The sequence below is a fragment of the Lepus europaeus genome, chromosome 5 (assembly GCF_033115175.1).
Source record: "Lepus europaeus isolate LE1 chromosome 5, mLepTim1.pri, whole genome shotgun sequence".
In the NCBI taxonomy this organism is placed as follows: domain Eukaryota; kingdom Metazoa; phylum Chordata; class Mammalia; order Lagomorpha; family Leporidae; genus Lepus; species Lepus europaeus.
The window spans coordinates 19004015-19015458 of NC_084831.1; the positions used below are offsets into that span (position 1 = coordinate 19004015).

Sequence of the window (11444 nt, forward strand, 5' to 3'; positions counted from 1 at the left end):
ACAGCACACCGGCCGCGGTGGCCACTGGAGGGTGAACCAACGGCAAAGGAAGACCTTTCTCTCTGTCTCTCTCTCACTGTCCACTCTGCCTGTCCAAAAAAAAAAAAAAAAACAAACAAACATAAAGGATGGTTGAAGGGAAGGATGGATGGGTGGTGGACAGGTAGATGGAAGGGTGTATGAGTGGGTGGGTGGGTATGGGCAATCCAGTGGGTCCAGAGGTGATGGGTGGGTGGATGGAAGAGTGGGAGGGTGAGGACAGGCAGTCCAGTGGCTGGGTGGATGATGGCTGAGCTCCGAGTACCCTCTGTTCCCATGCATCTGGCCGGAAATGACAGTACGTAAAGAACATAGAGACCTCCAGAGCTGTGGGCCCTTTACACCGTGGGCTCAGCGGTGACCTTCCCCTGCCCGGCTCCCCAACACCAAGACCCCAGTCATGAAGCAGCTCCTGGGCTCCGGGCCCAGCCCTGTCCACGCCGGGCCTTGGCAGCACCAGCGTCCCCTGTCTGCTGGAGGAGCAGCCTCGGCGCCTTTCTCCCGGTTCTCTGCAGAGTAAGCTTGAGTTTCCCGGGCAGCCTGGCTGCCTGCCCTCAGGGCACCCTGGGGTTGCGGCTTCAAGGGAAGAAGTGGCCATGAATTATTTAAGCAAAGCTGGAGCCGAAGGAAAGCCCTTGATGGAGCGCGAGAGGGCTCAGCCCCGCTCCCACATGTGATCTCCCGGCGGAAGAGCCCTGGGCAGCTCTGACCCCAGTGAAGCTGGGCCTCTGGCAAGTTTGGAACTTTGAAGAATGTCCTGGCTGTGCTCACCCTGATAGCATGTTTAACTCGCCCTGGGACTTTATGTAATCCCACATCCAGCGGCACCCCGACCAGTTACCCCAGAACCTCCGGGGTGGGGCCTGGCGACAGCATCTGGAAGTGTGCAGTGGGGGAGCTTCTGAAAGCCCCATGCCCAAGCCACACCCCAGCCCAATCGGATCAGCTGTTCTTTTTTTGTCTTTCCTTTTTTTTTTTTTTTTTTAAGATTTACTTGTTTGGGGCTGGCGCTGTGGCATAGTGGATTAAACTCTGCCTGCAGCGCCGGCATCTCATATGGGCGCCGGTTTGAATCCCAGCTGCTCCACTTTGATCCAGCTCCCTGCTAATGGTCTGGCACAGTAAATTAATCCTCTGCCTACAGTGCCATCATCCCATATGGGCACCGGTTCTAGTCCTGGCTGCCCATCTTCCAGTCCAGCCCTGCTATGGCCTGGGAAAGCAGGAGAACATGGCCCAAGTCCTTGGGCCCCTGCACCCATGTGGGAGACCTGGAAGAAGCTCCTGGCTCCTGGCTTCCGATCCAGCTCTGGCCATTGTGGTCATTTGGGGAGTGAAACAGCAGATGGAAGTCCTCTCTCTCTGTGTCTCTCGCTCTCTCTATCACTCTGCCTCTCAAATAAATAAATAAATATTTTTTAAAAAACTACTGTTTATTTGAAAGAGCTACAGAGAGGGAGAGACAGAGCTCTTCCATCTGCTGGTTCGCTCCCCAGATGACTACAACGGCCAGGGCTGGGCCAGACCAAAGCCAGGAGCTTCATGTGAGTCTCCCACGTTGGGTGTCAGGGGCCCAAACACTTGGGTCATCTTCTTCTGCTTTTCCCAGAGCATTAGCAGGGATCTGGATCAGAAGTGGAGCAGCTGGGACTTGAACTAGCGCCAAAGGGATGCGGGTGTCTCAGGAGACGGCTTTATTCACTGCACCACAATACCAGCCCCTCAGCTTGAAAATCACCCGTTAGACCCGTGTCCAGCCAGTGTAGGCATGGGAGGTGCAGGCCGGTCCAACTGGGCGCGCCCAGGGTCTCCTGCAGGCAAACGCTCTGAAGTACCTGGTCTTGCAGAACACCCTTCTTACACATGATAAAAATGAAGTTCCGAGAGGCCCCGATCCCACAGCAACAAGTGTCAGAGTCGGGATGCATGCGTGGTGCTGACTGGCTCCAAACCCCGCATTGCTTCCCTGCTTGCCAGCGGCCACGGCAGAGAAAAGTCCGGCTATTGTGAAATCCCACAGGAGCACCCAGGTGGGCTCCACAAATCATTGTTCCCATGTCATCAGCTGAGAGTCTTGGACAAGTGGAATGGCGTGCCCGGTGTCGCCAATTCCACAGTCAAGCCAAGCACCGACCCCAGACTCAGGGCGTGGCCCTGTCTTGCTGCGACCAAAGTTGACCTTTGACCAGTCGGTCACCAGCCCACGCCATCTTCTGCTTGAGAAAGCCGTGTTTCCTGTGTCTCAACTGCGTCTCCAAAGAGACTCTGCTCTGTAGTCTCGTCTTTACTGTGATTGCTCAGCTCAGCTCAGGAAGCGTCTGGAAGCCGTCTGCAGGGTGCAGATTGCCCACGTCCGTGCCCAGCACCGGGGCCTCCCTGGAGGTCTGTGCTCTCTCCAGTTCACACCTGGGGACTCGGAGCCAGGACTTGGCCCTGTGCTAGCCCTGACCCCATGCTTAGCCACGCCCAGCAGCTGCCAGGCAGCTCCCCAGGCCTCTCCGTGCTCCCTCCACTCTCAGCAGGTATCCCAGCCTGCCACATCCCCAGCACCTGTCCATCTGGCACTCAGTGAGGGTGCTGGGCCCTGACAGGAGAGGGAACTGCTTAGGCATTCCCGTGAGCCTGGCCCTGCCCGTGGCTTTGCTGCCCAAGGCACTCAGGGTCCTGGGAGGAAGACGGGTGCTCATCAAACAGCCCAGCGTGACTGCCACTCTATGGAAAGCTGACGGGTGTGGGAGTAGGATGGACAGTGGTGGGGCGAGTGCCCGTGAAGTCGGGGCATCCCGCCAAGGAAGCCGCCCCGGAGGAGGCCTCACAGCCGGGCCCGATGGAACACAGTTGGGGCAGAGCAGTGGGCGAGGAAATGCAGCTCTGGGAGTCCCTGCGGCAGGCTGGCCGGCATCGCCACGGTCCCTGCGCACAGACCGCCTCTGACCTCCCTCAGCCAGGCAGGGCGCTCCCAGTGCTTGTCTCGTCCCTGCCCTTGGGTTCTTTGCAGACCGAGCCCGTCAGAATTCTCGCACGTCTGGCTTGCCAGGGGGTCTGTTAGGGTGAGCTGGGCCCAGGCCCGTCTACACGGCAGCTGCCTGCCCAGCGCTGGCACTGGTAGTGGCTGATGGTCTTGAGGCGGGGGGCACATGCATGTACCCAGGCCGCTGTGGCTGGGGTGTGGCGTGAGGGGGGGGGGGGGAGACCGGCTGCAGGGAGCCACAGTAGCCAGTGTTGGAGGGGGACTCTGCTGGGGAATGCACCAGCCCCTGAAGGTGCAGCTCGTTCACTTCTCACAGTGAGACAGTTCATGCACTGCTCCCCCATTTTACACACGAAGAAACTGAGGCACACAGAGCCTATGAGCTGCCCAGTGTTGCGGAATTGGAGCTGGTGGAGACGCGCCTGGACGCGAAGCATGTGCGCCCAGAGCCACGTCCGAAGTGCCAGGTCAAACCTCAGCGATCGGGGGCGGCCTCTCGGAGGCCATGACTCGCTGGGCTGAGGCCTAAAGGCCCTGGGAGGCCCTGAGGGCTCTGAGCCAGTGCCTGCTGAGCCCCCGCTCGGGGGGCAAGAGGGGACCGAGGCTGCCCAGGGCCCCTGCCACAGGCCCAGGGCTGAAGCCATGGGAGCAGCTGCCCCACCTCCAAGGACTGCCCACAGGGAGTCGGGCATGATGGCTACAGACCTGCCTGCCCCCAGCCTCCTAGCAGCCATGGTGGGTGGAAGAGCAGGGCCCGGGGCATCCAGGGGTGTGGCTGGTGGTCCTGGGCAGGGCGCTGCACCCTTTTTTCTATAGAGGGCGCTACAGCCCATGTGCCTAATTGAGCAAACCTTTGATAAAGGACACACAGGGAGCAGCTCTTAATTCTCCATGCTCCTTTTGGAGAATCTGATTTAAAAAAAAAAAAAAGTTGTCTTCCCATAAAGACACATCTCCAGAAGTGTTGGGTACAATTTTAGGAGTGTTCTGGACCCCAAAACCCATCCATAGACCAGCTGGGCTTCAGGCTAAGACCTCCCAGCAGAGGACGTAAAGGAGAATGAGAACCCCTTGAAGAATTTTGTTAAGATTTACTTTACTTATTTGAAATGCAGAGTGGCAGAGAGAAGCCAAGACAGAATCTTTCGTCTGCTTCTTCACTCCCCAAATGACCACAATTGCCTGGGACTGGGACCCGCTAACGCCAGGGGCCAGGAACTCCATCCGGGTGTCCCACATGGTGGCAGGGGCCCAAACACCTGGGCCATTTCCTGCTGCTTTTCCAGGTGCACTAGCCGAGTAGCTCAGACTCAAACCTGTGTTCATATGGGATGCCGGCATTGTAGGAGGTGGCTGAACCCACTGCACCGTAACACCGCCATCCGACCTTAAAAGATTTTAAGTGTTTGGCAAGGGGCTGGTGTTGTGACGGAGCAGGATGAGCCACCTCCTGCAATGCCAGCATCTGATATGGACCTGGTTCGAGCCCCGGCTGCTGCTCTTCCGATCCAGCTCCCTGCTAATTTGCCTGGGAAAGCAATAGAGGATGGCCTGGGTGCTTGGGCCCCTGCTACCCATGCAGGAGACCTGGAAGAAGCTCCTGGATCCTGGCTTCCAACTGGCCCAGCTTGAGCCATTTGGGGAGTGAGCCAGCAGATGGAAGATTCTCTCTCTCTCTCTCTCTCTAACTCTGCTTTTCAAATAAATAAAATCTTAAAAAGTAGAAGGAAGTAAAAGTCTGTGAGACGCCTGCCCTGGCTCGGCCTTGGCTCCAAGCCCCCCCCCCCCGCCGCCGCCGCCACAGGCTCCAGGCCCAGCTGGCCAGCAGCGGTCAGGGCCTGGCTGGCAGGGACCACGGGGCCGCCTTTGCCTGGGGTGGAGCCGCAGAGCGGGTCCTCCTGCCATCTCCACGGTGCTCATTGTCCGGCCTCTCGTCCTCTCCTTCCGCTTCCTGCCCCGCCTCGTTCCAGGCCATTGAGACCTACCTGCTGAATGTCTCTCCTGGGGGCCTGACCTACATTGCTGAGTGGCGAGGGGGGATTCTCGACCACAAGATGGGGCACCTGGCCTGTTTCTCGGGGGGCATGATCGCCCTGGGCGCTGAGGACGCCGAGGAAGAGAAGAGGAACCACTACCGAGAGCTCGCGGCCGAGATCACCAAGACCTGCCACGAGTCGTACGCCCGCTCAGGTACCCCGCCGGGGACAGGGCAGCAGCATAGGCTGAGGCTAGACATCAGGATGGACTGGAAGGAGCAGCAGGGCAGCAGTGGGTGAAGGGAGGGCTGTGTGTCCCGGCGCTGAGCTGCCGCCCTGAGCGAAGGGGGAGGGGAGGATGCACTGAGTCCTCTGCACCCACTGGCCCCCGCGGCACAGACAGGACCCTGAGGCTCAGGGGCCTTGGCCAAGGTGGTAGGAGGAGGGTGCAGGGCAGAGTGTGCTCTGGTCCCCGAGGCTGGGGCGTAGGCCCCCTGAGCCCAGAAAACCCCTCGCCCCAAGCCTCACCGCTCTGCCTTCCCCTCGGCACCCCTCCATACTGGCGTCTCACCACCTCCTGGAAGCACCATTTAATCCCCCCACTTGGGCCCAAGGCCCCGAATCGTCCAGTGCTGACGTCTGAAGACGCAGCAGAGAGCCAGGGCCCAGCCCGTCTCCTTACCCAAGCAAACAGGGAAGCTGAGGCAGCCCCAGTCCCGCTGCTCACGGGAAGCCGAGCCTGGCTGCGAGCGGGTGTGGTGATGTCCGGCTCCCCCTTTTGCGCGGGGCCTCTGCCCAGCCCCACCCCCAAGCCCCCGCCACTGTAGTCCCTGTCTCAGTGAGAGGAGAGGACCCAAGATTGGCAGCAAAAGTCTCAGGCTCAAGCGTGGCTGCCAAGCTGAATGGCCTCTGTTTTCCCATCTGTGCAATGGGGAGAATAACTGGGGTCTCCCTGGTGACACAGAGGTTTCCGTGACAACGCAGTAGGGTGACTTTGTCAGCTGACCGCACGGGGCACTGTGCGGGTGGCCAGCGGCCGCCTCTGGGCACTGCAGCTACTCTGGTTTGGCCAGAGCCGTTCCCAGGAAGTCACACGCTCGCCTTGGCTCCTTCTCTTCAAAGAGCTCGCTCTGTCAGGACCATAAGCAAACGGGGAAACTCAGGAATAGTAAAAAGCTCCCTGTTTGTCTGGGACGATCGGCCCGGGCCGTAAAAGACAGCCGCTTAATGGGGCGCCTTGTGCCGGCCGGCCGGGCTTGGCCCACGGACGCCTGCCACACTGCTGCCGCCCTCGCCCCATTAGCAACTTGGCAGAGCAGCTCTGCCGTGGGAGAGGACCGGGGCGCTGGGTCTGGTGCCTTGTGTGGAGGGGTGCGATGCGCTCCAGGGCTCTGAGCACCCAGGTCCCTGCTAATGGGACCGAGAACAGAGCTGGGCCCTCAGGGACCAGGGGAAGGAAGACCCTGCCACAGCGCCCTGAATGTGTAGCTAAGGACTCACACTCGGGAGGGGACGAGCCTGGGGAAAGGACCTCAGGCTGACCCGGGTCACCCCGCAGCGCAGCCGCTGCTCGGACAAATACCTTAGCCTCTCTGTGCCTCAGTGTCCCCGTGTGTGTGATCACAGCGGCTAAACTTATCACCCAAAACCCCCGCCTCAGGGACTGAAGTCACCCACTCCAAGCCTCCGGCACAGCCCTCACCCCAGGGCCTGCGGCCTCTTCCCCCCCGCCGTCCAACCTGAGTCTGTTTCCGGGTCACGTCCATAGAGCTGGCATCCCAAAGTCCACAGCCGCGTCGTCTTCCCGCGCTGCCCAGACGCTCGTTGGGACGCTTGGAGCCCAAAGCCGCAAGGTGGGGAGGCCTTCAGGGCCTCGCTTTGCCAGCCCAGGCCAAGGAAGATGCGGCGCACCTGCCCAGCGCAGCCTGGTGGGGCCGGGGGCGGGGAGCAGCCCGGCAGGGCCCACTCCGGGCCGCCCAGCCAGGGGCTCACAGGCAGCCGAAAGCTCTCGTGGGACAGCTGCTTTCAGAACGTCTGACCGCTCCCCCTGCTTGGCCCTTCCCGCAGACACCAAACTGGGGCCCGAGGCCTTCTGGTTCAACTCTGGCAGAGAGGCGGTGGCCACCCAGCTGAGCGAGAGCTACTACATCCTGCGGCCCGAGGTGGTCGAGAGCTACATGTACCTGTGGCGCCAGACCCACAACCCCATCTACAGGGAGTGGGGCTGGGAGGTGGTGACGGTGAGTGGCGCCCCTGAGGACACACAGGCGGGCTGCAAGCCCCTGGCCCCGGCCAGCCAGGGGCCAAGTCAGGCTGACCTCTGGCTAGGGCTCAGAGTGGACAGGCTCACCATGGCGGTCAATGCAGTGGTCGCAGGCCAAGAGTACCCCGCTGTGCAGGAGCTGCCCCAGGGCCCTGCAGGCCAGGGAAGGCGGTCCCGAGTGCCTTGGCCTTTGGGGCCTGGCCTGGGTGTCAGCAGGCCTAGAGCGTCGGAGGCTGGGGGGTCCCGCAGGTGCTGTCCTGAGCCCAGAGCCCAGTCAGGCGGCTGTGGACCCCTCTTTTCAGCCACTGCCTGCCTCGGGCCCTGTTTCCTGCCATTCAAAGGCCAACTGCTTTGTGCCCTGGTGCCCAGCCCACAGGCCCCCCAGGGAGTGAAAGTGGCCGTCCTACACAAGGGCAGGCAGCCCAGGGCCCACACACCTCTGGAGCACCCTGGGGGTGTGGCAAGTCCATCCCCTTTAAGCTCCACCCACCACTGTGGGCCAATCCATGAGGTCAGCGAGAGGCAGAGAGAGGAGAGGCAGGTGAAGCGCTGGGGGCAGCCGCCCACCTGCTCAGGGTTCTTAGAGGCGGGCGGAGAGAGTGTGGGTCCTGCAGCCTGGGCCAGGGCGGCTGAACCTCAAAAGGGTACTATAGCCTTCTGCTCCCGCTCAGAGAGGGGTCCGGGACTCTGGTCTGCTGGGCAGGCGTGAGTCTTGGGGGCTGCCTTCCTCCCGAGCAGGCCTTGGAGAAATACTGCCGCACGGAAGCCGGGTTCTCGGGGATCCAGGACGTGTACAGCGTCGTCCCCAGCCACGACAACAAGCAGCAGAGCTTCTTCCTGGCGGAGACCCTCAAGTGAGTGGGGGCCTGGGCGTGTTCTTGCCAGAGGCACTCGGGGGCTTCTGCCGGGGGCAGTCCCGCTCCAACCAACAGGCAGTCTCTGTGGGCACAGGACGGGCGCCCAGGAGGGATGGAGACCTTGGGCTCCAGGGGTTAGGCCCCAAGGTGAGCCGGGGGCCAGGCCAGTTCCACACAGTTCACTGTGTGATTTCCCAGGTTACTTTGGTTCTTTAACCAGCCCCCTTGGGTTGCAAAGTTCTCCCAAAATACGTTCTCCTCCGAGAAACAGGGATGACGGGGATGGTGGTGATGGTGATGGTGATGGTAGTGTCAGTTCTGTGCCTCCCGCCCTGCCCACCCTACCCCAGCAGCAGCCTCTGCAGGGTCTTGAGGCAGCAGGTGGCCACCCCACCCCCTTACTGCCCCCCGGAGCAAGCCCCTCATGCCTGAACACTTTAGGATGGGGTGAGGTCCCCACGCCCCGGGAGCATCTGTCCCAGGGCCTGGCGGTCCACTTGGGGGGTGGCTCACGTCCCCAGCCGGGCCTGGGAGACAGCCTGTGAACTGGCTGTGTGTGAAATGACAGCGTGGAGGCCAGGAGCAGAGCCAGGATTAGGCCCAGTGCCCCCGACCCCAGAGCAGCACTCGGGCGTGAGGCCCCTGGCGAGGGCTGACGGCCGTGTCCGGGCGCAGGTATCTCTACCTTCTGTTCTCCGACGATGATGTGCTCTCCCTGGAAGACTGGGTGTTCAACACCGAGGCCCACCCGCTCCCCATCAACCACTCGGGCAGCTCCGCCGGGGCCCGGCGCCCGCGCTGACCGGCTCCCCGCCGCCCCCGGGCCGTCTCAGGGATGCCACGCCTCCTCGGGATTTGGGACTGTTCTCAGAGGGACTGGGAACACGGACCCCACAGGGCAGACCCCGGCCAGCTGCGTCGGGCTCGCTACTCTCCTCTGTGAGGAGACAGGACTGGGAGACGCCCCGGCGTCGGAGCAGGGCTGCGGGTGCGCCGGCCCCACATTCCTTTCTCGGAGAAATTTCTATGAAACCCACAAAGCGGCCGTGGCAGGGCCACGGGGCCGGAGGTCTGCGTGTCCGCCCCACGTAGCTGCGTCACTTCCACTGGGGCTCTGCTTGATTTGGCTTTTTCTTTACTATTCGGTTTTGTTACGCTCTCTCGAGTCATGGGCTTTCTAAGGGGGTCACCCGCCCCCCATCTCCACCCCGTCTCTCCACGTTCAATGCCTTTGAGCCAACACTTACTCTGCGTTCATGTCCCCATCAGTTCGCTTACCATGGCAGGAGGGGGCTCCTTTGACTTGGGCCCACCCAACTGTTAGGACTGGCTGTGCTATTCTCATTACTGTAATGGAAAAAAAAAAATCTGGGAACTAGAAAAAAGAGTTTATTGAATAACAAGAGCAAGCTCATTGCACAGCAGTCACTGCTGGGGAAGCATCGCCAGGCTTGCGACAGACACAGAGGAGCCTCAGCCAGCCATTGCCGGAAGGTCCCGTGCGGCCAGCGACGCCTCTCCTCTTACCTTGCCTTAACTTGGTCCTAATGTATTCAGGAAATATGAGCTAGATGTGCATGCTCAGGCCGAGGCTCAGGAGAGACCAGAGAGGAGCAGCAACTCGCCTGAAGTCACACGGGGGGGGGGGGGGGGGGAGCAGCAAGGAGCCTCACCCTGCCCTCCCCTGGCCACCCCAGTCCTGCTTCCCAGACACAGAGGAGAGAGGCAGACAGGGCCCCGCAGTCCCGAGGGAGGCAGAGCAGGAAGGTCGCAGAAGCACCTCCAAGACAATCAAGCCAAGGTAGCAACAGCCAGGACCGACTATGGCGGGGTGGAGAGCGCAGGGGACCTTCAAGCCAAGCCCTAGACGGTGAGGAGTGGCCAGAGAGGACATCCCACAGATCCAGACCCCCTCCACCCTCCCTGGGGCCCACCTCTTGCTGCCCCCGCCAGGGGCCCCGAAACACTGAGCCTGTTCTGCAGAGAAAGGAGTTCATGTGTTCATGCGCCAGCACCGAGGTGAGCACAGGCCCTGCTCCCTGACGGCCCAGCCGCTCGGCCAAGGGCACGGGACCGTGCTCAGCCCTGCCCCAGGCTCGGCCGCTCCGTCATGGCTCTGCTCTTCATCTCCACTGACCCTCAGGCTGCTGGGGCTCCGTGCCGATGACCTTAAATCCCTGCTGTGTGGACCCAGGCAGGGCCCCCAGCTCCCTGGGCTCTTCTTTGCAAGCAGAGGGAGACCCTGCACCTGCCAAGGTTGTCAAAAGATGAAGTGGGAAGCCAGGGGCGCAGGAAGCGCTTCCTCCTTGTTCTGGGGACTTGGACACCCCACCACCCTGACCCCGGGATCATCTCAAACAGCCGTCGTGAGCAGCCCCGATCTGAAAGGGGCAGGTCACCGCACACTTCCTCGGCGTCCAGGAAAGTGGGGCTCCTGCCACCACCTGCCCTCCTGTGAAAAAAACAGCTCCCTACAGAAACCTCGTAGACAGATTAGGAAATAAAGCAAAGCAGACAGAAAACGTCACCATCCGTCTCTCCAGAATGGATACTGTTACGCAAGTATTTTCTTCTAGACCTTTTTCTATGAATGTATAGAATCTATGTTTTGGAACATGGTATCATACTATGCATACTATTTTCTTATAATCTGCTGTTGCACTTAACTGTGTATTGTGGACCTCTTTCCCCGTCAACAAATACACACGTATCTCATCACTGTGCCTGGCTGTGTAGCGTTCCGTGGTGTGCCGTGGCGTGTCCGGGGCTCTGCGCCTCTCCCACTGGGCGTCTGGGGTTGGGTTCATTTGAGATCTTAATCACAGATAACAGAAACCAACTCTGCCGAACTGAAGTGAAAAACAGGAGCTTATTGAAGTGCCACGGGGTGGCTCGTCAACTCAGGAAAGCAGCCAGACTTGAAGAAAAATGACAACGAGGATTTGGCCGGGAATCCTGCGGGGGCCTGGGGGGCATCCCTCCCCCTATCCCAGCACCGCCGTCAGAATGGCTGAATCCAGTGTTTCCAGACCCTTCCGGGCCCACTCTCCGTTTGGCCTGGGCCCGTACCCGCCCCTCGCCAAAGGCAGGGCCATGGGCATCTTGGCTGGAGGGGAAAATGGGGTTCATTACCCAGATGAGGGCCCCGCATGCCGGGTAAGCGGCCCAGCAGGACTGTCGGCAGTCGGCTGTGCTTTGTGCTTTTCTCAGTGGGGGGGAGGGGGGGACAGCACACATGCCCTTCCCTCTCCCCTTGTCCTCATATCGCCTTCGCATCAGCTCCCGAATGTCTCCTCGGCGCCACTCCATGGTCCCCAAGGCCCCGCTTCCCCTGCTGG

The 11444-nt window shown here is 60.9% G+C and overlaps 1 protein-coding gene across 1 annotated transcript in view; it reads left to right on the forward strand.

Moving 5' to 3' along the window:
* Nucleotides 1-10822, forward strand: part of MAN1C1 (mannosidase alpha class 1C member 1) — a 140836-nt gene extending 130014 nt beyond the window's left edge. Inside the window, exons 9-12 of the mRNA XM_062190662.1 lie at nucleotides 4981-5200; nucleotides 7054-7226; nucleotides 7988-8103; nucleotides 8782-10822. Coding sequence (XP_062046646.1) covers nucleotides 4981-5200; nucleotides 7054-7226; nucleotides 7988-8103; nucleotides 8782-8908 — 636 coding nt within the window. The 3' untranslated portion in view covers nucleotides 8909-10822. The remainder of the gene's footprint in view (nucleotides 1-4980; nucleotides 5201-7053; nucleotides 7227-7987; nucleotides 8104-8781) is intronic.
* The last annotated feature ends 622 nt before the right edge of the window (nucleotides 10823-11444 follow it).